We start from the raw sequence: 27677 nt of genomic DNA, 5'->3' as shown, positions 1-27677 counted from the left end.
TTGAACAATATATTTGGGCACCTTTGCAAACGAACCACTAACACTTTATGCAGGATACAGTTTACATACGATCACAGTACTAACGGAGAGTTGCTAGTAAAAAATCACACATGTTAATGTACAAAAGGATAACATACAAATAAAACAGGGTTGTTTAACGGCACGTGAGGTAAATAACAGTTTGTACAAAGAAGCGGTGATGCTAAACGTCTGCTCAAAATGAACTAGTATGCGTGTATTTTAAAATGTCACCCTGCGTAGGCTCGTTAATTATTTATTCGTTGTATTTTCAGAAACACTTGACTAATTACATCACGAAAATACGTTCAGGCACAAACTCGTTTAGCCGACAACCGAGGGTATTATAAGAAAACGCTAAAAACTACATTCGTGTATAAAGACAGAACCCTACAAGGTGTGTACAAAAGTTTATACATTATGTTCCAGGACAAAACAGCATCATGGTTCTGGTTCAGGGTCTTGTGCTGGTGTTGCTGATACTGAAGTCGTGTCGTCGTGTTTGATCTCTAGGACTCTTTCAATGAAGCTTTCGCTTTCAAGATTAGACAACCACCTGCGATTGAAAAGGATATAACATTGGCCCTCAAATATATGATGTAAATCAACAAAAACGTTTTCCCTACATTGATACTTAACAAACATTGACAGATCGAATGAGATATGTTTTTATTTGCCTAACGAGCAAAAAAACAACTTTGTATGGCAGTAAAAATGAAAATATGTCTGCAAATGTATCGTTTCGCTGGTTTAATACCGAATCAGAAGAAAGGTTTACCACTGCGATTTGCAAAGCGTTTAAATCACTTTGCTGTGCCTTTAGGGCAGAAAACTCGTGTAAAACACATTTTTGAGGCTAAGCGGGTTTAAGGCCGTCCTGGGTCAAAGCGACAACAAGTCACATAACATCTGTGACAATTTAAACATGAATTTTATCGAGTATTGTTTGATATTTCTAATGCACGGAAATAAAAAAACACTATTTTAGGGACACTAGGAGACTGTAATAAAGATGTACCTAACTCAACTATATTATATTGTTTGCCATGTACACCAACCATCAAAATCGTTTACTTCAAAAACCAAATGGATGAAATAGAGGTAAACTTCCAAATAACAACTTGGTGACCTTGTGTAAAATTAGTGAAGCGCATGACATGCACTTCTATTGAAAGTGAAAATTCGACATTGGTTTAAGAAATCATTTTCTGAACTAAATTAACAAGTAATTGGCAATAGAAAATCGAAAGACGAGTATATATGCTTTTGGAAGAAAATCTCCCTGAAATTAAAACTATTATACAGGAAATTTGGATAACTTTACTTACTGTCCGCATGTGAATATTTTCTTGGTAGAATCAGCTGATGAAGTCACAGTGACGTCTGTTAAATGCCAGCCCGATGACGTTTGACGGCCATTTCGTCCAATTATAACCTGTGACAATAGTTAGAAAATACGGGAAGGAAGACAATGAGTAGGCAGACAGACTTTAAAAAATGTAAGCAACAAACAATTACTCTACCTGCTTCAGCGCGCCGACATCTACGCTGGAAACTTGAAACACATCTGTTGATCCTGGGCTAAATTTTGGGTCATCGCCGTCCTCAGTTTTCAGCAACCATCTCTTACCACTGTCTCCACCTGAGCCCACCAGGGTTAGGTAAACGTTGGCATCGGTCCCTGCGCTTTCACGCTCAGTGGTGCGAACAGTCACGTGGTAATCAACAAGCTGCAAGGAGATCATTCGTGAGGTTTTAATATGGATTTGAAGTATTCATGCCGCACTGATTACAGAAGGTTCCACAACCTTTTACCGTATGAAATAACCTTTTAGCATATATGACTAGATCCCACTATATATTTGACGTACTTTTAAAAAACTCTTTAATGCATTTCGTGTGGTACATGTCATTAAAATCCAATTCAATAAAATGAGCTACTTCGAGCTACATACACTAATTACACTTATCGGTTAATGTACATAGAAATACGACTTTTAAAAATAACAAAACGTACGTCTGATATCGTCTTGGGATCTTGTTTTGGAAGAACGGCCACCAGTTCGATCCAGTTCAAACCAGTTTTGTGTTCCTTGTTGGACAAACTATCCTCTGAAAAGCTATGGGCCGGGCGAAAGCTGAAAATGTACGGAAGCTCAATTAAAGCAATGCATTGTCGTCCAACTGAAAACAAACAAGCGTGCTTGAAACAAGGTTCATCACAAAGCAACTAAGGTGATATACAATCGATAAAACAGCGCACGGTCCATATTGCTTGTCTCATCAATCAACTGAAGAGGGATTTTAGTTTTAATAATGTCACATTTTTTTCTGCTACACATCACGATTATACATGACCTTGTGAAAAGATGAATGATCCGGCACAACAACAAAATATATCGCAGCAAAAAAAGGTTTGGACATTTCCCAGGTTTTGTAAAAAGACTTTTTTAGATCGTAGTTACATTCGCAATTATAATACCGAAAAAAAGTAACGCAATTACAGCAAATTGTTTCAGCTTGGTTTATTTTTCAGACTGCATCACTGTCAAACACACGAGCTTTAGCTTCTGCTTCATCACGTCGCGTGTTTTCAATGGCTTGCTCCAACAGCGCCAAATAGCGGCGATTGTGATCGTCGAAATCACCTCCAAACGTATTTTCAGCCAATAGTTTCATGCGCAGCACGTACATGTATAGGAGAAGAAGGGCAAGGACAGTTGCCGAAACGGATGCTATAATAGAAAACACCAAAGTTCCGAATTCGCCGCACGCTTGGTCTTCATCATCACCAACTAAGCAGTCACTGACACCGTCGCAAACTTTCTCCAGGGACACACACTCACCAGACCAACAAGCAAATTGTGTTGGGCAAATTGTATTCGTTTCGTCTGCGGTGAACGGTGGATATACAGTATTGGATTCGTGTGTGGTTAAAGCTGCATTAGATGAAGTTTGACCAACAGACGATTCAGTGATGGGGGGCAAAGACGCTCTCCAGTACACTAAAACTTCGCCTTCAGCCCAACCTACTTTTCCTTGCGTTTTGGATACACACATATTGAATCCGTCTTTGGTTACGTATGTCACCACAGCAGAAAACTCTCTAGCCCCACCAGGTGAAAACTTATGGGCTTCCACAACCACATGAGGCGCTGTGTTAAATTGCAACACGACCCAATTACACATCACGTTGTTGTATGGAGAGCCCAGCATAAAAAATGGTCTTCTGAACTGGGTACGAAGGGAACCAACGTTATGCTGTTGTGATTTGCATCGCTTGAGTTGCACGGTTATATTATCAAGTTGAAACGGCATCAAGTTTGTATTGTCTTTATGTGAATGCACAACTCCATTAAAAAGCAATTTGTAAGTTCCTGGAGTAAGGTCAACTGAATAAAACTTCCAGGGTGGATGCGAAAAACCGCACAGACTCCATAGCAAAGTTGTTTCAGAAGTGTTAAACACTTTTCTCATTTGGAGATGCAAACAATCTGAGCCGGTAAGATGTTTGGCGGCACTTACTGCAAATCTAATGCATCCATGTTTGATAACTTTGATTACTGGACTAACCAAGTCGAGCAGAGGCATAGCAACAATTCTAGTTTCTTGGCTTGGTGTGTAAAATTCTTTATTTCCTAGTCGACTTGACTGTTCAAAGTCAGTAAATTGAGTTGTCGAAGCGAGACCTTGCGTTGCAGATGTTGTTGTTAAATCAAAATCGTCAAAGTCGATATTGTAGTAAACCGCCAGCGACCATTCTTCTCGTGTTTCCGATGCCGAAAATTTCCTACGCAGCCAATGTACAACGAAGCTTTCGTTGCTGATTTCAGATATGGTCCACCCGCACAAATCCACGTCGAATGTGCATTTAAAGAGAGTTTCGCTACTGCCATCGTCGATTTGATTTGTTGTTTCCGTTACATTTGTCGTGGTGGCATTTACTTCCACCAACACCAAGCAAGGAGAAATAAACAATACAAACGTACATAACCTCATTGTAAAAAAATATGTAAGGTAACTACACAAACAGCATTATGTTTGTTAGTCTATTGTCTTGTCACAACAGAAATAACAATTAAACTTCAGTAATGAGCAAAAGTTGAAACAACGTAAAAAAAGTATTTTTCGCCAAATGAAAATTACCAAACGCTTAATGCCACACAAAAAAAGTGTCATACAAACATATATACTTCTAGAGTTCCAAATCAGAAACGTTTTTCACATGCTTGTTCTAACCCTTCAGGTTTGGTACACAACGTTACCTGTAGTGTTCGTTAGTTTCCAGGTTGGTCAGTTTAAGCTTACAGAGTTTGAGTTGACTGGAAAGTTTCGAAGGCACTTCCAAGAAACCTATTCCGACTTTTTGCAGCTGCCCAAACTTGGCAATCACCACTTCCATCTGCAAAAAAAATTCATTGGGTAAAATCCACAATAATTACAAAAATTAATATTTGTAAACTACATAAGTTGGGCAAATAATGCCTCCAGAGCAGTGATGTGTAACTTTTTTTATTACCGTTACCCCTGAAAACAACTAGATGGATTTTATTTCACCACTAAAAAAAACTAAAATTACCAAGTATTACGTCACAGAAGAATGACGTAACGAAACTAAAATAACAAAGTAGTTACACCTTAAAAGTCAAATAACCCCATTTGGGGCAAATACCACAGGTTAAAAATCACTGCTTTTTCATTGATCGTGTATATTTGCACACTAATTTTAAACAGCGCTCCTTAATATTTTAATCAACGTCATACTAACAAACCTCGGCACATCGCAAGCTAAAATGTATAAGACATTTGTGTATGTTTATTCGAGATTGCTGTAATAACCTGTGTGTTGTAGGCCAAGGTTTGCGCTTTAGTGGATGAATGCTCATTATCTTTTTATAGTTTTAGAATGTTGGAATGATTAACAAACGCTTACTCACTTTCAAATTACTTGATCTTCGTTTATTTCGGTCAGCTTCAGTTTCTGTGAGATTAATGGCTACCAGCTCGCTCACTCCCTTGCTGCCTGTCAGTTGCACGTGAACAGGTGGAATTACATCGCGACTGTTATCTGGTGATTCTGGTTTTTGATTAATTACTTCGTCCAAGCCGGACCACTGCAATGTGACATCAAACGACATGTTCGCAACGGCTTTTAGTGCCGACTTTTTGGCCCCTTGAGAAGGAAGACATGAGGAGATTTGGGACTTCGTGAGATCTAAGATTTGATCTTCGTTGATTTCCCTTGAAAAGAAAGTGCAGAGGTGAGGTGACGGTTACAATTGTTTATAGAAGTCAAAATTTAAAATTTAACAATTTTTGACTTAATTTGCAAAAGTAGGTGTTTCTACGAAACAAATGTTTTTTTAAAAATGTATCCATTGTCATTCTACTTTTATTAATTTCTCTCTCATTTCCTTACCTCTCGCATGTAAATATCTGTTCGTGATCCGCATAGAATCCACGCTTCACTTTCACGTTCTCAAGCAACCACGGATTATTCAAAGGTCCGCCCACATTTATACTAACGCAGTCCACAGCATCGCCTAAGTCAACTGCCTCGATCGTAAAGACTTCAATTCGACCAGGCTGAAAGCGGTTTTCTGCATTCTGTAACAAACGCTTTTTTAAATTGGCTCCTTAGCCTACGTTGCTCAATATTTTCACCCCACAAAACATGCATCTCAAACACAAAACCAGTGGTTGCCATAGCTTTGACTTAAACACCTTGCGAGTTGAAATACATGGCACTACATTAGTAACAATGTTAGGCAGAACGATTATTTTAGTAAATACTTCGGGTGTGACAATCTTGCGCCATCCAGTGGTGCACCCCTTCCCTTGTAGCTGTATAGTGACGAGGCTTGGATGACAATCAGGGTTTGATTCGCTCGACGTCGTGAAAACCACGTAATACTCGATCACTAAAAAGTTTAGACATAAAATCATTCATTAGTGTCGACAGACGTTAACACGAAATCGTGTATAAAGTAGAATGCTTTTTGAAAAACTGGCGAAACAACTTCAAGAAGAAATTAAACTTTATTGTCAAGGAATTTCTTACCTGGAAGAAGAGGTTGACTCGGTCGCCAAACCGGAAGTTCTCTCACGTGACCACGCAGACTTCCCTCCCATGTGGGTACGTCATCGAACACAAAGCGAAGTTTCTCTGCTGATTCTTCGTTCATCATCAACATCTAAACACATACATAATCGTAGTGACTTTGAACAATACATATAGTTTAAGAATAATCTCCTTTGCGAACCTGTCGATCAAATCAAATTGCTCATAAAGTGGTAATTTAAAATTCAGGATTCGTTTAGTGCCCATTGTACAAAATTCTGACCAAAATGAATGTCTTTTTTGGTGTTAAGCTAGAGCAAGACAAGAACGCTTCCATTAAAAATGCACCATCTCAAAGAGCGTGTAACAATAAAAAGCGAACCTCTTCCAATGGCCAGCGTTTTCTTATTGCCTCGTTTGTAGATTCTATTTCGGCCCTAATCTTTACAAAAATCTCGTCATTCGGTTCTACATTGTCATCTTCTTCTTCTTCCAATTGTTCTTCATCGAGGATGACCTCAAATACCTCAGTTGTCTTGGCAACTTGACGTACCAGGTCTCGTGTTCGACCGTCGGAAAAGCAAAAACAAATGCGAATGTCGTACGATTTCTGAAAATATTTAAGATCAGATTTTGAAAAAATAAACCAACTTTGAAACTGTAACCCTGGAAAAGTTTTACAATTTAAAATTTTGGTCAAAAACTAAAAAAATATATCACGACTCTTGCATGCGTAGTAACTCTCAGATAATTCCACAACAAAACGCAACATATGTGATGTCTTTTTTATAGAAGTTGCTTATGTTGGAGACAATGACTTCATTCTACCTGCTTCAGTAGATCTTCTCTGCTCGTTAACGTACATGACCATTTTCCCTTTGACTTGCTTACATCGACTTGTGGTTGATCAATTCGTGTCGCTACAATATTTGCTTCTCGTTCAATCAGCTTATCGTCCACCGAATCATCCAACCATCTGCATGTGTTCATATTTATTAGCTAAATTTCCAAAGAGAAGGCCTAAAATCGTTTTTAAGAGTTACGCGGTTTGTAGAATGGTCAAGAAACCAATCCCTGCAGTTTGCAAAAATGACATACTTTTCAATGTTGAACATAAATTCTTGATTGACGCCTAGTCTGGTTTCCGAAATTACAACGTTGTCAACAAACCATCCGGCGCCAAGACCTTTCCCGTCATGTCCGATAACGATTTTTCGGGGTTCGCCGGCGTCCATTGTTTCAAGCGCAAAGCGATCCAGAAGTCTCTGCAAAAAGAAGTGACCAATTACAAGAGACATGGTAAGCAACTTGCTTCCGTAAACTGAATTAACTTGAAATCATTTAGTTGTTAATTAAAATCTATAGTCGCTTACTGAGCCGTAAAGATCATCGGGGTTGTCCGACAGCGCCGCTAGTGGGCGGAATCCTGTCTCAGAACTTGTTCCAAGGATGTTCAGTTTCACATTGGCGTCAGTAGAAGATGCAGGGTGGTTGCCTGTCTTGAGAATGATCTGAATACGGATAAATTACGTTATAATAAGTGATGCATCAAAATTTCGGTTGTCGAATATGCCGTTCTGTCGATGTTTCGGTTTCATCTCGAACTTTTTTAGTGCATAAAATAAATCTCGAAACTTTAAATGTCGCTAAATTTAAGCATTATAAATTTATTGTTGTATCTAGAAAACACGAGCCACGTTGTCTGCAAAATATTAGGTATTTTATTCAGGTTACGTATTGTGCAAAAGGCTTTGGGGTGTCAGAAATAGGTTCATCTCCATGAACAACACATGGGTTAGTTAAAAACATCCATCAGAATAGGGGTTTTGGGTTCGACCTAATGTCAGCCTTATAATATTTGGCTTTGGCCCAAACCTTTTAAGGCGGGTTTAGTGCATCACTAGTTATAATAAGAATCCACCATATATTATAATATGAGAGAGCTGGCCTTACGTCGTATTGGTGATGTAATGAGGGCTCTTCATCAGGTCGAACCAGTTGAAGTTCGAACGAAACACAACCTTTGGCGTCAGCAACTGCATGAAGACGGTCTTGTGCTGTTACATGCACTAAATACTCCTGCTCTGCAGTAACATCCTTCAGCTTAACCTGGTACGTAAGGAACAAGCAAAATGAAAAAGGATTTTTGCTAGGGATGTCTTTGATAAATAGAAGTCAAAAAGAACCTTATGTACCTTATGTATTCGAACCTCTGCTTCTTTATTGATCGTAAGTCGAATCATGTAGATTAAACCTAGACTTTCGTCCAGTTTAATGTTGGCAATCCTCGTAATTAACTCAGGATGGTCGAATTTGCAAATTTTCTCATGCGTGACGTCATGCGACAGGTCTATGACGTCAGAACACCCTCGAGTTCCAAAAACGCGCGCAGAGATTCGGTTAAAAATAGAAACCTGAAAAACAGCCAGTGTAACAAAAGTTGAAATTGCACTCCAACGACAACACAAAGCCAGAATCTTGTTATAAAAGCTTTGTTCACAAATATTCTGCAGACATGAATACCTAGCCAAAAAACTAAAAACTAACCCCTGACATAGATAACTTCGCATGAGACAGGCATGTCTTTAACTTAACTTTTATAACATACAACAAAGTTTCCACTTACTTCGTTGTATTTGAAAGTTGTAAGAGTAAGCAGCCATTCTCCGGTTGACGGACTTTCAGGGGACTTTACATTCTTTCTGACTCGTATTGCTGATGCCTTCCGGAATGTTCTATTCAATTCACGGCCCGCTTCATACATAGCAAGTTGATATTCCTTCTCCACACGAGACACAGAAGGAATGGATTTGAACGTGTGCTGAATCTTTGAGCTGTAAGTTGGTTCGGGTTTGTACTCGCCAGCGAAAAAGTTCGGCATATCTGGCACTTTGACCGAAATCTCTTCGATCACCCAACCACCACCTTTTAGAAGAAGAAGAAAAATATGTGGCACATACTCGAATGTGCAGAACAGTTAAAATTGACATCCACCTGTCATGTTTTATCAAATATCTGGTAATCACCACCAAGCATTTCTAGTGTTGTTTTAGGAGCTAGCCTTTTTTTACGACGTTTTGAGAGCATCAATTTTCAGGTTTTATTAGGTATTACGTTAAAATGAAATCAATACAAACCGGGTGCTACATCGTTGTCCGACAAATAAACTAGTGTTGCAGTTGTGAGGTGACCGAGATCAACTGCTGTCATTTCGAAGGTATAACCTTTCTCCCGTTTCGTTGCCTGAAAACCGTCCGTTCTGTGTTTCAAACTACGTGTTAGAAGGGGGTATAGATGAACAACCACATTACCATATAGGCTCTTAATTTGTAAGTTCAAGTTTGGTTAAATTGATAATAACAGAACAGAATTTGTGAATACATTATACACATTAGTCATTTAAGCTCTTCAAGTTACTGTAAACCATAAAGTTGTCAAAAGAATATCTTTTCTTAACTTTAAGCACACAAACAATCGGAAAAGCAAACAGTGCAAGCAACAGAAAGCAAGAAAGTAATTTGTTGACCTGATCAGAAAACAACAAATTACCTTCGGAACAAAGTTCTCAACCCAGACGTTCCACCCTCGCCAGATAATTTCAGGTAAAGGACTCCCCCTGATCCGACGTCATCGTTGCTAGGTGACATATCCAGATCCACCACGTAGTTCACGACTATGGAAAAAAATACAAATTCAAAATCTGATTCCGAAGCCTTCATGGTACACTGATACAAAAATCACAGTAAACCAGGCCATGTATTTACATAAGTTTTCTAGCCTATGCCTTGTCGTGTACGAAAACTTGGGAGAACGGTTTGATTCTAGCACAGTGTTTCTTAACCTTATTAGCGCTCGTACCCTTTGAGCTTTCATGAAATTTTCTCGTACCCCTACAAAGGCCGACGAAAGTAAATAAAATTGTGATAATAGGAATTAAACTCATTGTATTTATAACTTACGTGTTCAATGCATGCATTAAAACAGTCTTGTAAGTTCATCAATGTTTACAGCACACCAACAATCAGTCAAAGACATATAACAAAGTAACTTGTTACGCGTTCTTCACAAATATGCCTAAATAGTGTACAGTTTCACACTGCATGTCGTAACCCCTGCTTTAGTGCTTCGTACCCCCAAGGGGTACACGTACCCCTGGTTAAGAACCACTGTTCTAGCAGAATGCCTATGTGCCTAACTTACTTCGATGTACACATCGATCTTTTACAGAAATGACAACCAATAATTTTGGCTCACGATTTTTGTACGGTCGGTTGCTTCTTAGTGCTGGAAGTTCCTTAACATTTGACCCAGTTAAAGTTCGTAATCGTCGATAAAATGAGAAGCTCAACAGATCTTGTGTGCGGCGGTTTTTGATTGTGACATCGAGAAGGAAGAGATTTAGATCTCGGTCAGAATCTTGCATTTCCACTCTATACCAAAATTTTGAACATACATTTGCCACATATTAGGCTGTATTTCAATTGAATAAAACAGTGCTTTTCATGGACTTTTAAGAAAAGGAATAGCGTATGTCGACCACTAAGTTGAGAAATAATAAGTAATAACCACAGCAAATCGGTGTTTTGACTAGTTTGCCAGTATTGTTCAATAAATAATTACGTCTGATTTTTTACAATCACCTGCAGCACCTAATTTGTTTTGTCTTCATATTCAATAATTTTCGAAGAATTAGAAAACAAGGTAAGAAACAATCGCTTTTCTACAGATTGGTTAAAAACTAAATTTATCCTACCTCAGTTTGTTGATTTCACCAACTTTTTCCAGTTTTTCAGTGGTTTCGAATTCCTTGGCTTGGCCCGGTTTCCATTCTCCCAACGAAAATGGTCCGAAGCTTCCTACGTCACCTTCTACGTAACCTTGTAACGTTATGGTGTCGTTTCCTTGCGTCATAACCTCTCCCACGGATACTTTGATGATGAAGTCGTTCTCATCTAGTTTGTTACAAAAAAGTTTCTTACACAATTAATATGGTTTGCTCTTGAAACTGCCATGATTTAACGGGAATTTGCGCAATAGCAAAGCATATCGATAAAAGTGTCTGGCAACTAGTAAAAACATCCAATGTTCAACACAGTAAAAAAATAGCATTTTTATGCACAAAAAATCAGCCCAATTCGAAAACAGCGAAAAACAGTTTTTGGAAACAGAGAAAAATTACGAACCTCCCTCTTGAGTTTCTGTACTTGATGGCACACTAAGTTTCATGAGTTCGTCATCACCGGAGCTAACTTCGCATGTTCCAAGCAGTGAGAGACGCCGGGTCGTCTTACAATCACCCACGTAATCATCCAACCACATGCGACAGGGAAACACCCATTCCATGCCCGCAAATTCGTGATCGCGGACCGTGATCTTATCCAGGAACAATCCCGAACCTGCAATACCAATTTATGAGTAACGTTTTATTGTGTAAGTATGTAATTGCTGGTAAACATATTTTTTTCAACTTTTGTCAATTTCTTTATTAGAATGCAACAGCCTATCGCTCAATAGGTACCTGCAGCTAACAAGGCCCATTAAAAAACTATTGCGTAAAACTGAAAAAACATTTAACCGTTCCAGGCCAAATTCGGCATGATTGTTGCAGAGGTTGATATTAAACATCCATTAGATTTTGAGGGCGTTTGCAAGTTTTGTTTTTGTAGGATAACAGTTTAAAAAAATTAAAACTTGGGCCTTAATACAAACCTATGCTGTAAATAAAGCCCAACAGTTTCATGTTTTTAAAAATAGTCTAGAAACCAATCAGACTCATTTATACTTTGCTTCGGTCAAATAAAAGACAAGCAACGTTATTAACTCATATTACACATATAGCCTACTGTTAACTAAGACATACAACTGTTAATCTGAAGTTACTAAAAAAAAGAATAAACGACCCCTTGACATTTGATAACCAAAAATACCAAATGAAAAATCTCCCCAAGAAAGCAAAAAAGCAAATTTTGTGCATACATATCAGTTGCCTATAGTATAAAAGACACTTGAGAAAATGACAAATTATCGTTGGGCCTTATTGCAAGCAATGGCTGACAAAACAAACAAAACAGTAATAAAATTTATTTGAAGTAATTCTTTTTTCCAGATCGGATAATGCTTCAATTAAACTAAAATGACCCCATTATTAATATATCTTTATAAGTTTTCATTTCGACAACACAACCTTTTCATTTTTGTTACCAATTTTAACAAAAAATAATAAAAAGTTGAAAATAAGCACTTCTTAATTTGGATTGGTCATGATAACAATTACATATAACTTTCAGGTCCAAAACTTTGTAAATCATTTTAAGTACATGTATATTTTAAAATTACATCAAAACGGAAGCATTTTTTCTGGCACATAAAATAATATGAGCAGTGGACCTTATTACCTTCAGATACCTTACGTGTATTTTATTGTTTGTTGGTTGTCAAGATCGAATATTCAGAGATTCGACTTGTGGCGGTTGTGTGGCAAGCGAATTAGAAACTAAGTTCGACTTAAAAGCTAAAATCCTAAGTCACTACAACCGAAAATGATATATCATTTTCATTTGTTACGTTGTTAAAATAATGATTTTGTTACGTTGTTAAAATCATTCATTTTATACAAACAAAATATCTAACCCACCATATCCCTTTCCGTCGTGGCTGATTTCAACCTCCTGTAACCTTCCAAGATCAACAGCTTCAAGTGTAAAAGACGACGATTTTCCACGCTGCCAAAAAACATTTTTATTTTACAGGTTGCCAAACCAGAAAAAAATATGTGTCTCTACCTGAAAGGTGTGGACATCAGAACGTGTGTGATTTAATCTTCTTCTTCCAGTGTCTCCACGATCTCCACGCAACGTCACATAAACATTGGCGTCCGTCTCAGCAGCGTTGCGGTCGCCAGTGGTCACAGTGACAAAATATGGATTTACTGTGTTATGTAAACGGCGTTACGTTAAAATCTTGCTAATTAAGTCACGTTATGTATCTTACCTGGCAATTGTTGTTCCCCTTCGGCGGTGACTGGAAATTCTCGAATCGTTTCTTGGTCGTCCTCAATTGGTGACAACCACCTGTGAATATTTTTGTGTTATAGGTATGAAAAAATGAAGGTGTATAAGAAAGTTTGGGTAAATTGAGTTGAGTTGATTTCGCTTGGTAAAAGAAAATATAGCGACACAATGGCCCTAAACCAAGTCGGATAATAGCTGCTCAACGTTAAGGCGTTATGATGCGCCATAAGTGGAGGCCATTGGTGGGTGAGGGTTAAATGCGCTAAATGCAGCTCAAGGTAAAACGCAAGATTTTAAGGCACAAAGAGGCGAAACTACATTTTTTTGGGGTCTAAATTCTGAATATGGATAAATGACTCCCAATAAGGGCGTCGTGACAATTCGGTTGTCAGGAGAATAAATAGCACGGCACACAATTAGCGTTTTTTTAATTTACGACCAATGGGCAAAATCGGACAATTTCACGACACAGTGGTAAAAAAACTGACTTAAGAGCTAGCGTTGGAATTCGGTTTTCTTACCTGTTGCAAACGAAGAGCAATTCACGTTTTGATGAAGATTTAATGAGAAGAATTCGCTCAAGGAAAATTCCCTGCCAGTCACAGTCCTCGTTGAATGACATTCGTATCTTATAGATGCCACCAATTTCTGGGACATCAATCTTAAAGCAACAAACGTCAAATCAGTTATGGCATAACAGCAAAATTGTAGTAAACACATTGATTATTTTGCACTATCAACCCAACCAATATGTCAAAATATCCAGATAAGCGATGGTGTCAAATACAAAGTTATATTGATATGCTTTTTCAACATATTACCTTAAATTCGTCTGTTTGTCCAGGTAAAAACAGAGCAGCTTGTTTCGGCGTGTCAGTTCTTTGACTTTGCCTGCTCGGGGAAGGTTGTAGCAAGATCTGGCCGGTTTTACCATCATCCCCGTAAATCACCATGGAAACAAGGGTGTCTGCAGGATAGGGTTGATCGCTCGACTGGGAGCCAGTAGTTATGTAGACTTTATATTCCCCCTCTGGGAAGACAAAACTTGGGTTAAAGCAGAGATAGTTGCGATAAAACTTGAGGTAAGCTAAAAACATGTTATACCTGTACTCGTGTCCAGATCGTGCGAATCGTCAGGAGCTAACAAACAAAAAATTGAATTAATTTTTCGGACATGTTTTCTGAATAGATTATTTTACACCACCAGAAGGTGTACATACGCGCATAAAGCAGGATACGGCACATAATTGATAAGCCAGCACAAAAACAGATACCAGTTTAAGCTGGCATAAGAACGAGTGTTCATCCAACCAACAAGCAGACGCTAGCTTGGTACAGTATTTAAACATCACTCTAAATATTCCTAAACCCAGAAGCAATCGTTTATTTCCTAAACCCAGAAGCAAGCACTAACTAAACCTGCCTACTGCGTGCACTACTATCGACCTACACATGCACTAAGATTTGGATGGAGCTCTGATGTTAATGCACGAACTGTAACAACTCAAGTTCAACATCTTCATGCCTGACGATCATATGCGTATGAATACTCGCTTAACGCTAACCATTTTGCTCTAACAGGCTCTACAGTTTGTCTCCGAGCAGCAAGCTTCTTTGCAATGAACCAGCATGCTTAATCGCACATCTATAAAAATGAATGGCAAGTCACCATCAATCGGTACAGATCACTCGGCAAGGCTTGGCAGCATCTTTAGCAGCGTTTTTTGATCGGCAGTGATTTTGATTTGATCGACGTTTTTGTTAGTGTACAGGTCATGGTAGTGGTCGTAGCTTGGATGTTAGAATTGTGTAGTTTGCTATGGGCGCTCACGCGGAAACACGAAAGGTTGGAGACCAATGTTGTTGTTAACACTGCGAAGTGCGTTGCCACGCATCGTGCGCACAGTGGGTGAAGGTCTTGATGATGAGTCACCCTCGGCTGAGAGCAAAAACACTGGTGGAGGAGAAGATTCATCTCTCGGCCATACGTAGAGGGAAGGCAGGAGATCGCGCAGAGGCGATGAAGGGGTGGTTGATGGAAGTGGATCATCAGCGGACGATTCGGTTGTGGTGTTGCCATCAGACCGCGTCATACGACTTCTAAAACGTGCGGAAGACGCCATACGCTTTAACAGACGCGAGTTTCTGTAGCTAGCGCTCCTTCTATAACGCGGAATCCCGCTACGTGTCAGTTTCCACGTAGGTTCGCTAGCTGTGGCAACAGGGCCGTAACCAGTGCTTGCATGAGCCGTGCTGCTACTGGTAACAGCCTGAGCCGAGGATGCACAAGATGAAGATTTTGGTATGTGATCGGAAGAAAAGCCGGCCACTTCTGGTGACCATTGAAGTTTGGTGTTATAGAGGTCTGGCGTAGAGTTCGCTGAAGAACCCTCCGCCCTGTGGGATGCTATATACTTGGCGTGATCTGAAACCGTCGGTAAGTCTGTTATCTATCTTTCGGAACACACTTGGACCTCTACGATAGGCCACAAGTGAGTCATCGCAAGACATTTTTTGCTCTATGCAGTCAGTTAACGACAAGACGTTGTTCGCACAAACAAATGACAAATTCAACCTACGTTCTGGAGGATCTATTGGTAACTTACGTTCAACTTCGATGACCCTTTGGATTTTGCCATCGTCTTGCCCATCATCCAACCATCTGCCATGTAAAAGAATGACTTATAAGATCAAGCTTAAAAAGTATTCTTCCTGCATTATTTTCGTTACTTGCCTGTTGCAAAAGAAAATGTAGTCTGTAGGTGAATTGTCTGATTCTTTTATTATTACTTTGTGAAGGAACCATCCATTGCCTAAAATAAAACATTAAAAAAATACATGTAAACCCAAAGACCCTTGGATTGTTTATGTTTAACCCTGCGCATTATTAAGATATAAAAGTATTAATGTGACCCTTTGCAATTGATTGTACATCGAGCCGGCCGCACCTGGACCAATTCCATCATGGCCTATTTCAATCTTCGTTAGTTCGCCAAGATCGACGGCTTCCACCTCAAAGATGTCAACCTGGTGACAAAAAAATGAAATTTTTAGCGGTCATAATACCTTGCTGTCAATTATCAATCAACCAGGTCAGTAATAAATAGTCATATAATTCGGGAAATTCATAACTTACTTGCGATTCTTGAAACTTGATGTTGTTATTTAGCGATTTGTGTAAAGGTCGCCTCCCGGAGTCGCCTTTGCTGCCATAAATGGTTAAAAACACATTTGCTTCTGTGTCGCTGCCTAAAATGCCCCCGGTGTAAACCAGCACTTTATACATGAACACTGGAAAATATAAAATAGTGTCAAATTCTAAGTAGAATAATTACAAGTGTTTCGCAGACAAAACAACGTTCGCAAAAAAACGTTGGTTTACTTGATGTCAATCTACCTGGGGTTAACTCTTCGCCCGGTTTAGGAATTGGAACCTCAACTGTCATCTGATACGGTTCCACAGTCGTTGAAAGCCATTTGTGCACATCCAACGTGTAAGTGACGTCACTATTTAATTCTTTCATCTTTAGTCGTTCAACAAACCACGACGGGTGATCACCTGACGAGTCGTGGCTGATGCGGATCTTGTGCAGGTCTTCTAGCTTTACGAGGTTAACCTAATTGTTTCGCGAAAATAAAAATAGGTTAGTTTTGTGTATTGTTTATCGTTCACAATGAAGTCATATTAATTCGTTACTTTTTGCACAAAAAATAGACTAAATACTTTTTAGCTCCTCACGCGTTTTCAGCACTGCAGAAACAACAAGAACTAAGATATTGTCGGACGTTAAAGCCTTGCAGTATATTTAGTAATTGTTGCAACAAATCTCCCATTTCTCGAGTGTTCTCTAGCCAGCGGTTCTCAAACTTTTTAAGTCACTGCGCATTACCAACTAAGTTTTGTTTCCGCGGCAAACTTTGCAACCAACATAACAAAACTTGTAAAAAAGGAAGTTAATTTTCAACTTTATTGTGGTGGGCGCGGTTATCAACGACATAAGTATGAGCTTTCGACTGTTGTCATGAATGAAAGCCCACATGTCGTTATTAAGTCGTAAAACAATGTTTCACGGCACACTAAAAAAATCTCTCAAGACACATTAGTGTACCGTGGCGCACGGTTTGAAAATCACCGGTTTCAGATCAAAATGTTAATTTGAAGTTTTTCATTAAAATTACCTTAAATCTTTCCGTTGTTCCTCTTAAAAACAAACCACCCGATCCGCTTCCCAGTAAAACCGGACCCGACGAGGTTCCATCGCTCGAGTAAGCAACAAACATGACATTTGCTGATGTACCAGCATTCTCCTGGCTCCCTGTAGTAACTGAAACTTTCCAATCACCATCTGAACAAACAAGTGGAAAAACGTCGAAAAATTCAACTTGTGAAAAATTGCGCTATCAGAAAAAAACACAACCTACAGACCAACTCGTCAGCCAACACAAACACCAGTAACATCAAATCATTAGAATGCCAGTTCATAAAGTGCCACGCTGTTAAACTTTTTTTAGCCAATGCATAAAGCCAATGTCATTTGTAAATACGAACCCTGGATAACCGATTTAGTTACCAAATCACTACTGTTTCACACTGACATGATGTTTAAGCAAAAGAAGGAAAGCGACTTCAACAATAACTTGGTTGCGTTTGTTTATTTTTTGTTTACCTTCATATTCCGTGCTTTCGCTTTGCTTACGCTTGACCTCGCGTTTTTCGCCCAGTTTGATCGTAATTTGAGTTTTTGGTTTCGGTTTTTGAGTGCCAAGCCATCTATAGCAAAAAGAAAACACAATTACAGCAAACTAATCTACACATAGTCGGTAGATTTTAAGTCGTTTGCTTACTTTTTGCAAGGAAAAACAAACTCGGAACTTGCACCGTCAGATTCTCGCACAACGATTTCCTCACAAAACCAAGGTGTGAGAGAAGATGATTCCTGGGACGATTTTGGACAACTGATGACGCACTTTGTAAGCTCGCCCAATGACACCGCTTCGATTTCAAATTTGTCCAGCTGTCAAAATAAAAATGACCGGATTTCATAAAAGTAAAAAATAGGCCTACGTTTGGCTGTTGCAAATTTAAATTTTGTCGTTGCAAGTTGCCAACATATGGAGTAAAAAATGTTTTACAACTAAAACAGCAAGTTTTCAGGGGCAAACAAAGCTTTTAATAAACAAATAAGTCATGTTAAACGGCAAGTATACAAACAATGCCCAAACAAGTTTCAAAAATGTGTTTAACAATGGTTTTTACGTACCTGGCCAGAGGAGAATAGTTGTTTACGCGAATCTTGACTGCTCCCAGGTGTTTTAGCGGGCTTTCGCATAAGCAATCTTCGGCCTGTATCGAATTGTTCGCCGTAGATGCAAAGATACACCTCAGGTGGCTTCAGGTTTGCAGAATTTTTGTTCTTGGCTTGTTTTCCCGATGCTTGAGATTTTGAAGATGTTGGTGGGGATCCTCTACCAGTTCTCACCAGAACATGGTATCTTAAAACTATCCAGACAAAAAGAATTATATTCGAACAACAACCCAATCGTAAAGGTTTGAAAAAGGAAAACAGTCTTTGCATAAACGGAGGTAAAGCAGTAAAACAACTATATCGGGTGAATGGATTGTTTTATCACGGAAGGGTGCACCCTGTATAGCAATGGTTCTCAACCTTTTGTTTGTCCTTTTTTATTAGCAAGCAACCAAAACAGCGTGCAGAATACACAAACCACGTTTGGTCCAGGACCAAAATGTAAATCTTTTTGTCTGGGTTGCAACCAGACTTGGACAACTAGATTTTTTTTTCGTTTTTTCAAATTAGATTAGAATTAAAACTAGAGCATCTCCGTTTTTGCAAATTAGATTAGAATTAGAATTTTCTCAAAATCTAGAAATTAAACTAGAATTCAAACTAAGTTAGAATTAGATTTAAGCCAACCTTTAGTTTTTTCAAATTTGAACTTGTAGATTTGCACATTTAAACTAGAATTATCTAGTTGTCCAAGTCTGGTTGCAACATCGGAAATCAACAGGAAAGGGTTACACTGTGATGTGCCGTTGTGTTTACCACTGACAATTTACCTTTTGTTATATCGCAATGGGGTTAAATGTCACAATGCATTTTGGTTTGTCCCCTATCAAGAATGATTTTAAACAAGTTTCATGCTATTTTAAAACGCTGAAACATTTTTTTCGCGCTTTATCAATCTCCTTGCGCACCAAAATAGTTGTCGCGGATCCCCTATAAAGTCGCTGTGCGGACCCCCGGTTGAAAACCGCTGATGTACAATTTTATACATGCTTCAAGTCCAGTGTAAGCATTGTTTCAAACTTTATAATTTGTTGTTTTTCATCCCTTATAATCTATCTCAGGTAAGCTTATTCAGTGCTGGCAAAATATTTTTTGACAAAGCACAAACCTGGTAAGGCTGGAGAACCATCTTGTGTAAGTGCTGGAAGTTCGCGAACTGTTGCTCCGTCATCACGTGACCGCGATAGCCAACGGTTAAACTTAAAACGTAGAACCTCGTTACTCGACATGTCTTTCATCTTGACCTGAAAAGTAGGTCCATTATAGATTCCAGCAACTTCAGAAAAATAAGCAAAATAGTGCTAAAAAAGATCAGGCATCGCTGTCCAATACTTGTTTAAGCCTCCAATCGCAGTCCGGCGAACATTCCTCTATTCCGATTCGAATCTTTTTGATATCACCGATCGTAGCTAAGTTTGCTTGAAATTCGTCGGTTTGTCCGCATTGAAACACGCCGCCCTCTGTTCCCTTGCCTGGCGCATCAACAACAAACAACAAATGAAAATTAAATGCTTGCACCTAAAATGCTTGCAAGTAGGATAATTATAAACATACCCAGTATTATAGGTGCGGATTGTCCCTTGCTTCCATACACGCACAGAGCAACCGATTCCGTAGATCCTGAGTTTCCCGTTGTTACATAAACTCTGTAATCTCCGTCTGAAAGCAATTAATACGTTTAAAATTGTTAAACAAAAAGCTTACTTGCTGAGATAAGTCTCACAAAACAATGATAAATTCTATGATATTAGCTCATTAACATTTACCACTTAACATAATTTAACAAAAGTGCGTGCATTTGTTTGACCAGAAGCAAAATGTAGATAAGAATACCTTTTGGCCCAGAGTTGCTGTTCTCTCGTTCTTGTAGAGTAACATGAGAAGGGGATGGTTTGAGTTTCTCAGGGCTGACGATTCGTTGTGAACTAGGAGGTTTCGGTAATTCCCGTGCTGAAGCCACAAACGACGGTTCAGGTGTAATCCATTCATCAGCTTTAATGGTTCGTCGCATTCCAACTGTAGAATAAAAGTGTAAGTTAAATTATCATTTAGTGAAAATCGTTAAAGCGATAACGGCTTCTTCAACCTTGAAACGGGATTCAAACTGGAGCTCGAACCCGGTCCGAACCCGAAAGTTTTTGAGAAGCCCGCTTAGCTTTAGGCCCGAAAGTTTGATTGACAGGCCTATACATTGAAGCCTCAGGAAAGACCAAGACAACAAACACAATAGAATAGACAATAATAGACGATTGGTCTTGAACAAGGCGTTTTAGGGCAGTTTTACATTAGGTCACGTCCAGCAACTGGCTATACTTAAGGCCGGTCCGACTTACAACTCTGAACCATAAGTTAAAACGCTACAGTTGAGCAGCAGAACATCAATATCAAAAGTTAATTATACACATAGTATTGACATATGATGTTAAGCAAAGTATAGATGAAACTTACATTTAACAACCTCTGGAAAGAACTGTGTGTTGGAATCACCAGTGTCTACAGTGGGTCGGGCTTGTCCGTTTGTGTTGAGGCCAATAAACACACCGCGATTTTTCATGGACTGTAACGTCACATATCCACCTATCTTGTACTTTTGCACTTTGAAGTGACAATATACATCCCCTGATCCCTGAAACAATATTGATACTCATTTAACCTGCAAAAAAGAATATATTCCTGTTAAGTGAATTACCAGTCCGTCGCACTGTCCGTCTTTAATCCTCAAAAATTTTCTGGGGTCTTTTTCGCACTGAAACATGCGGACACCTTCAGCCACTTTCAGCACTCGAAACAGCGCCAGTTGCTTGGATAGCCTTGATTCTTCTCCAGACCTTTTTGCTCCTCCGATTTCCACGTCAGAGCGACGTCCTGTGCCGATGACATCACCGTTTGATGCGACAGCCAATGCTTGTGTAAGACTTGTGTTCAACAAAATGACAGACTCGTGTCGAAAGCAGCCCTTAAAAAAAGTGACAAAGAAAAATATCACATATTATATAAAAGTCGATTATTGAGCGTCAGTACTCACTTTAACGTATACGGTGAAGGTCCTTCCCGGTATGTTGGGATTGCCACGGGTATCAGCTGCTTTTCCGCTCGGGTCAAAGGTCGCATGTTGAGAAGAGTATTTAGACGATTCAAGTAAGACCGACCTATCAGCCTGCACCTTAACGTGGAACTCGCAAAAAGTTCCACCTTTGCCCTGTAAATAAAACGTTTGGGGTATTCGTAATACATTTACCAAATCGCAATTCGTGAAAACCAATGTTTTCTCCAGGGTTGTATTGGCAGAAAATGGAAATTCAAATGTCCTTCTGCATCACAATCTTACTTATAATTTAGATGTACTAAACAAAAACAAAAACATAGTTATCCAATCATTTACCTGTCCAAGCATACGATTTTGATCTAAAGCAATGTGAAAGGAAGGCTGGACAATGTTGGAAAACACACGGACATTGGATCTTCTTCGCAATACTTCGAACGCGCCTGAATATAAAGTAATGTGGTCAAAAGGCTGTAGGCTATCCAAGCATGAACATGCCTGGCACTGGACAAAAGTATCTATAAAAGGAATCAAATTTCCGTACATTGAGGGTGGGAAGGGTCGCCCAGTGCATCGATGCCTGCGTCTGTTCGAACTCGCACAGCTTTTAGAGTGGCGTGGTTCATTAAGACAACCTCATTTCCACGCTGGAATTTCCACTTTTCAAGACCCCACTACAACAAATTATTAACATTTGAAAATGATATACCAACTGCAGAGTACATTTATTAGTATGCCTTGACTTTTTATATCTGGAAATAAGTATGTCTCAGGATATAGATGTAAATCACTAAGGAAAAATCTCCTCATAAAAAAAAGTTAAAAAAAATCTTTGTATGTTAGAGGTGGTCGCAGACTTACGAAAACGTTTATGGGCTAGGGTTGAAAAACTGTGATTTAGATCAGGGGTTGGCAACCTTTGTTACTGTGGGGCCAAATACAATTGCCAAAATTAGATCGCGGGTCGCACCTGTGTATAACACAAGGTGATTTTACTTCGTTGCTTACCAAATATGCTCAAATATAAGTACAATTCGCATTTGATTCAAGCCACATTTTGTCAGGTCGCAGAAAACTAACATCAGGCGCATTAATCTGCTCAAAAATGTGTAATAGGCTAGTTGGACTCGTTTTTCAGTACATTTAAAATCCAAGCGTCTCTGTGGGCCGCACAACCTTCAATGAAGGGCCGCATTTGGCCCGCGGGCCGCAGGTTGCCCACCCCTGATTTAGATAATGAAAGAGATGAAAGCTAATAACTTACCAACTTGTCGTCTTTATGTTTGTCCGCCTGACTACGTCCTCTCGAAGCTGCAAAGTGATGCACAAATCAAATTATAAAAAAATGTTCATTAATAACCAACATTGAGTGGTAAAAGAATGAATGTAAAAGGAATTACCGAGCCACTTACGTTGTGTAATTCTGGAGTCGGGATCGGCGTAAAGCTCTCGAACGGTTTTTCCGTCGTCTTCGCCTGCATCGAGCCATCGATTGCATTCAAATATCCACTCGTCAGACCCTACTCGGTCCTCCTTAAAAATTATCACTTGTCAAAAACTATTTCTTTCAAGGCAAAAAGCTAATATTACCTTTACTGTTACTCTTTCCAGAAACCAGCCAGCCCCAGATTCTTGACAGTCATGGCCAATGACCAATCGGAAAAGTGTCCCCAAACTAACTGCTCTGATGCGATACACAGACGTCTGTAGTAAAAATAACATCAGTAGCGATAGGAAACAGTAAAACGTATTGACTTACAGTTCCTTTGACTTGAGGCTGTACTTTTCCTCCTTGCTGAAGTAGTCTAGGTCCGCAGTCGCCAACATCACCATACAGAGTTAGCAATACTTCAGCATTTGTTCCAGCGTTCCATAGGTTGCCAGTGGTTACAGAAATCACATATACCATTTCTGTATTTATATTAAACACGTTTTGTCAAAAGCTTCAACAACAAAATTCATTCTCAAATGTTGCATTTATCGTTACGTTTGACTGAAGCAAAGTTTTTATCAAATCACATAAAGTCAAGTTACCAGGTAGAACAGGTTTGTCTGGAAGGCGGGCAGCAATTTCTCGACAAATATCACCATCGTCTTCATCTCTTGATAACCACCTAATAATCATAGCTCATGTAGAAACTGTATACATTTAGGATAGGCGCGTTGTATTAGCATTTACTTGTTGCAGTGGAAGTCGAGTGTTTCTCCAGTTGTGACGTCAGTGAGAGTGACTGAGTCGCAGAGCCAACCTGGGGAAGTCCCTGAATTATCGTGGGCTATTCTAATCTTTCGTATGTCTCCGATTGAACCAACATGAATCTAACAAAACACAAAACGTTTGAAGCAAAATCAATGAAATCAGGTGTTATAGTCAAAAGCATACAACAAAATCGTCTTCGTTTCCACTCCTGAAAGTGCTTTTGTTGCCATCGCTTAAAAGAATGGGACCGGAATTGCCTTTAACGCCGTATACTGTAATCATCACCCTTGCATCGGTCCCAGCTGCAGGCAACTCGCTCGTTGCAACACTAACACGCCATTTTCCTTCTGTAACATAAAGCTCCAAGTGATGGTCCTGACATCATTGGTTGTCAAAAAAATCCGAAAGCATACTTGTTTTCTTTAATTCCTTGGGCATTCTTTCTTTGCTTAGATCTGAGGTGACTTCTCCAGAACCAGGATCTAAGTACATAAATAGTCAAATCAATTCGATTTAAACAAGTACTACATTGTATACTATTTGTTTGACGTACCTCTCTTATCGTCAACAATGGCAACTCGCTTAATCCTGTACTCCATTGGTTGAAATGCTTCTCGGCCGGAAGCAACGTACACGTTGGGCCCCAAAAACAGGCCCTGAAGGCTTTCGACCTGCAAGGAAGTGGATAAGTAGTTTGAAGTAAATTGCAAATTAAGAAGTGTCTTACTCTTCGTCCGTCGGAGGTAAATAACTTGTGTACTCTCATTCGAAAAATTTCTCCGATATCTTCCATAATGCTCTCAAAACTTTGTGGAGTTCTCCGACTCAACAGAATTGTGTGTCTTATGGGAAAAAATCAGAAACAAACAATTAAACACATTTTCTAACGGGCTATAATGTTAGTATCTCAAATAAAATTTTTAATCAACCACCAAGTCAGGTATCGTTTCCTTGAAAAGAAAAAGAAACTGTTTTAGCTCACCTGAAACTGGGGTCACCGTTACGAACAATGACAATCTTTTTGGGCGTTTTAACCTGAGTTAATCTAAGGGGGACTCGAAGTGATTCCGATCCAGCTGGTCTCACAAGTTGGGCAACAACACGGTTACGCGTCCTTGGTTTACTACAAGCAAGCAATATGCATTAGTTTGGTAAAGACCGAACGTTTCTATTTGTGGTAGGAAACCTTATAAACCAGGGTGGTCTGCTACTACGGACTGCATTCATGTTTAGAGGTTTCACGGTTTTCTTGTCGGAACACACGTAACTTCTGCCGTCTTCGAACTCGTCTAGTCTACTGATCCCATGTGTTCCGTTTGGGGTGCTAACTGTACGAACCCCGAAGGGCAAGGGTATCTACGTATAAAAGCAAGATTATAAACAACTTTACAGGGTGTAAACCGCACAGAGTGCAATCATATCGTGGAACATACTCGATCCGATAATGCTTCCAGGAGGGAGTCAAACGTTCGGAAATGCCGTTTGGTTATGGCAACTTTAAACGCCTATGGACAGAATACAAACAAAACAGAAATTGATTTACAGGCATGTGTAGTTAAAGCCAGTCAGCAAGGAATCGTACCTGCATATGTACATCTCCACTTCTGTAAAACGAAACCGTCTTGGCAGTGGAGAGCGTAGCCGCATTTTTTAGACTCATGCGAGTGGAAGGACTCCGGTTAGAACTGCTGTTGCTGCTTTCGCCACCCACAACTTCACTCATTCGTGTTGGTTGCATCAAGTGGGGATAAAAGTTTAACATTGAGTCATTTATACCAACAGTCGAGTTATTACCATGAGTGGAAGTAAGGCCGAATTTTGATCCAGTATTCCGTTTCGATATGTGACTCACGTGGCCATGTTGTGAGTGGTTTGGAAAGCCCGATTGGTGGGAAACAGGATTGTGAAAATTTTGCGACATGCTGCTTTGGTATGCAGGCGGCTTGTTTATCAACATTGTCACTGCTTCCTTTTTGATGAAAGTCCCACGCGGGTTTGGTTCACAACAGGTATCATTAAAACACGTTTAACGATATTCTTTCGATGACAACCAGTCCACACATTGGAAAGCTATGCTCCATAACTATACATCAAACAATATAGAGTGACCTGTATCGATAAGTAATCATTTGTCGTACCTTAAAAAATCGCAAAGCGCTAAACGAATAGGGCGACAATTATGTATCCAGGCCAGTTCAGTTTCTATAAGCACGGCACCTTTTTCTGAGGTTGCACAAAAGAAACGAAAACAGGCCACTTGATTGTATCATCAAGCAATATTGACTTAGGATCAATCTGAAAGGGTTGCTTTTATGGAGTAATAGAGTTTTATCACCAGGTACAAAAGTATTGAAAAGATTTTAAGTAGATATTAAACAATAACCTTTTGTGAGCTCTGTACAATTGCGGTTTGTAGAAATATTAGTTAAGACCAACTAAGTTACACAGCAACGACCCCCTTTTCAAAATACAGTAAGGGATACAACAATACAAAAACTAAGTTGGAACTTCTGTGTTAGTTTTGTACGCACTAATCTTATAGCTGTACTGTTAGCTGTACAGGTAATTTGATCTAAAACTGTATTTCATTTATTATAATAAAGGTAAATGCCTTGCAGTAGATTAAGTGAATATAGGGTATGCCTCACTATCTATGATCAAAATGTATAATTACACTGCCCGTTTTTGAACCGTACGAAACTTACTTTTTCTGTCAGTAATCCCTTTTGAAAGTTGCATAGGCTACATGCAACAGAAAACTACTGACACGTAAAATGATTATCATATACAACCCATTCACAACACAACAGGGTGAAATAACACTAGTCACCAGCTGAGCTATAGGCCACTTAACTAATCCGCACTTGACTGTTTCTTCAGGTACCCAATGTTACAATACAGAAAGGGTCCTTGCTGTCATGAACTTTTCACAAAATCAACAAATATTATCCAGAAATAATGTGATTTAGCTACTCTGCTGTAACCAGTATGTGTCTTTAATGTGCCTGTATCAGCTGAGCTTGCTAAGCCTTAACGTAGACTTAATTTGTTCGAAATTTCATAATTTCCAAAAGTAAAATACTGCATAATCTTCAAAACAGGAATTATACCAACGCGTCTGTTGCCATAAACAACCACCTACAAGTCCCCAGCTCTCTGAAATAGCAATGTACCTTGTGTAAACACAATGTCAGAAAGTGCGGCCTTAACGCCATGTTTGTCTAAGCACTTCAGTGACTCCACTCTCCCTGACTTGATGAAATTGTAGGCAACCACATTGCTGACTACTTAAATAGCAATATGGCTTTTAATAACTGGTTTAGAAATTGTCCTACAAAACGAAATAGCACAAAAAATCGCGTTTTCTGACATCTAGCCGAGATGCGTCGAATTAGAAAAATGCCGCCTTTTTCTTGTATAACGACTGTTACGTTGAAGGCTGGAACGAAAGGAATTGATTACGAACAACACAATAGCACACGATCCTACAACAAAGACTTCCAACAACACGATGCGACTTTGTGTGGGTTCAGCCGCGAAAGTGTTACCACGGCAAAAACGAATCAACACAGACCTGTTTACCATGGGGGCAATTACGTTATATCGACGGTGCTAAGCGGTTTGCAGAAATATTATACATGAAACGGCAAATAGCGTGTTTCTTTGATGGGACTGAGGTGCATGTTCAGTAGGCTAAGCTACCGTATATTTCAAACTTATTTTTCGATAAATTTGACAGTGTCGCCGGAGCTGCCCAAGTCTGCACGTGAAGTACTTTTGTTACACGAACAAGCTTCTGTAAGTCTGCATCTACTTTTTATCTCAGTACTCGTGCAGTCCAGCGTTGCCCATGGGTTTTTAATGAGACTTCCCGTTTCATGGCCCAGTTCGTTTGGCAACGTCTGGTCCCATTGTTTTCAGATTTACCAGCGTTTAATTGTGGTATGATAAGGCTGAAGCTGTCAGTAGAAAACATCGAGCTCTGGAATGCTTTCGATCTAAATTTGAACAAAGATAAGACTAAATTTAAACCATACAA

At 39.3% G+C, this 27677-nt stretch overlaps 2 protein-coding genes across 2 annotated transcripts; both read right to left on the bottom strand.

Moving 5' to 3' along the window:
* Nucleotide 1: 1 nt before the first annotated feature.
* Nucleotides 2-26573, bottom strand: LOC145230500 (lipoxygenase homology domain-containing protein 1-like). The gene is made up of 59 exons (XM_080095934.1): nt 25221-26573; nt 25072-25143; nt 24825-24994; nt 24621-24761; nt 24366-24480; nt 24192-24309; nt 24052-24120; nt 23822-23985; nt 23618-23757; nt 23473-23552; nt 23198-23349; nt 23029-23142; nt 22851-22971; nt 22703-22749; nt 21983-22112; nt 21778-21881; nt 21421-21594; nt 21085-21351; nt 20844-21021; nt 20229-20411; nt 19950-20054; nt 19728-19867; nt 19504-19639; nt 18351-18589; nt 17935-18104; nt 17757-17860; nt 17269-17435; nt 16487-16706; nt 16226-16380; nt 16038-16116; nt 15824-15902; nt 15696-15751; nt 14194-14229; nt 13911-14119; nt 13611-13750; nt 13070-13149; nt 12862-13007; nt 12714-12801; nt 11263-11475; nt 10833-11031; nt 10334-10509; nt 9629-9752; nt 9217-9338; nt 8706-9004; nt 8275-8493; nt 8033-8188; nt 7453-7590; nt 7178-7344; nt 6908-7055; nt 6462-6689; nt 6080-6212; nt 5812-5939; nt 5438-5625; nt 4956-5259; nt 4284-4420; nt 2036-2156; nt 1542-1748; nt 1347-1453; nt 2-574 (listed from the first exon to the last, which is right to left on the bottom strand). Exons 1-59 carry the CDS (start codon nt 25593-25595, stop codon nt 460-462), a joined length of 8892 nt encoding a protein of 2963 aa, XP_079952060.1. The 5' UTR covers nt 25596-26573; the 3' UTR covers nt 2-459.
* Nucleotides 2195-4216, bottom strand: LOC145230504 (uncharacterized). The gene has a single exon (XM_080095940.1). It carries the CDS (start codon nt 4015-4017, stop codon nt 2551-2553), a length of 1467 nt encoding a protein of 488 aa, XP_079952066.1. The 5' UTR covers nt 4018-4216; the 3' UTR covers nt 2195-2550.
* Nucleotides 26574-27677: the final 1104 nt, after the last annotated feature.

This window comes from Phallusia mammillata, chromosome 5, assembly GCF_965637545.1.
Source record: "Phallusia mammillata chromosome 5, kaPhaMamm4.hap1.1, whole genome shotgun sequence".
Classification (NCBI taxonomy): Eukaryota; Metazoa; Chordata; class Ascidiacea; order Phlebobranchia; family Ascidiidae; genus Phallusia; species Phallusia mammillata.
Note: the sequence above shows the minus strand (reverse complement) of the source record. Positions and strands in the feature narration are given on the sequence as shown.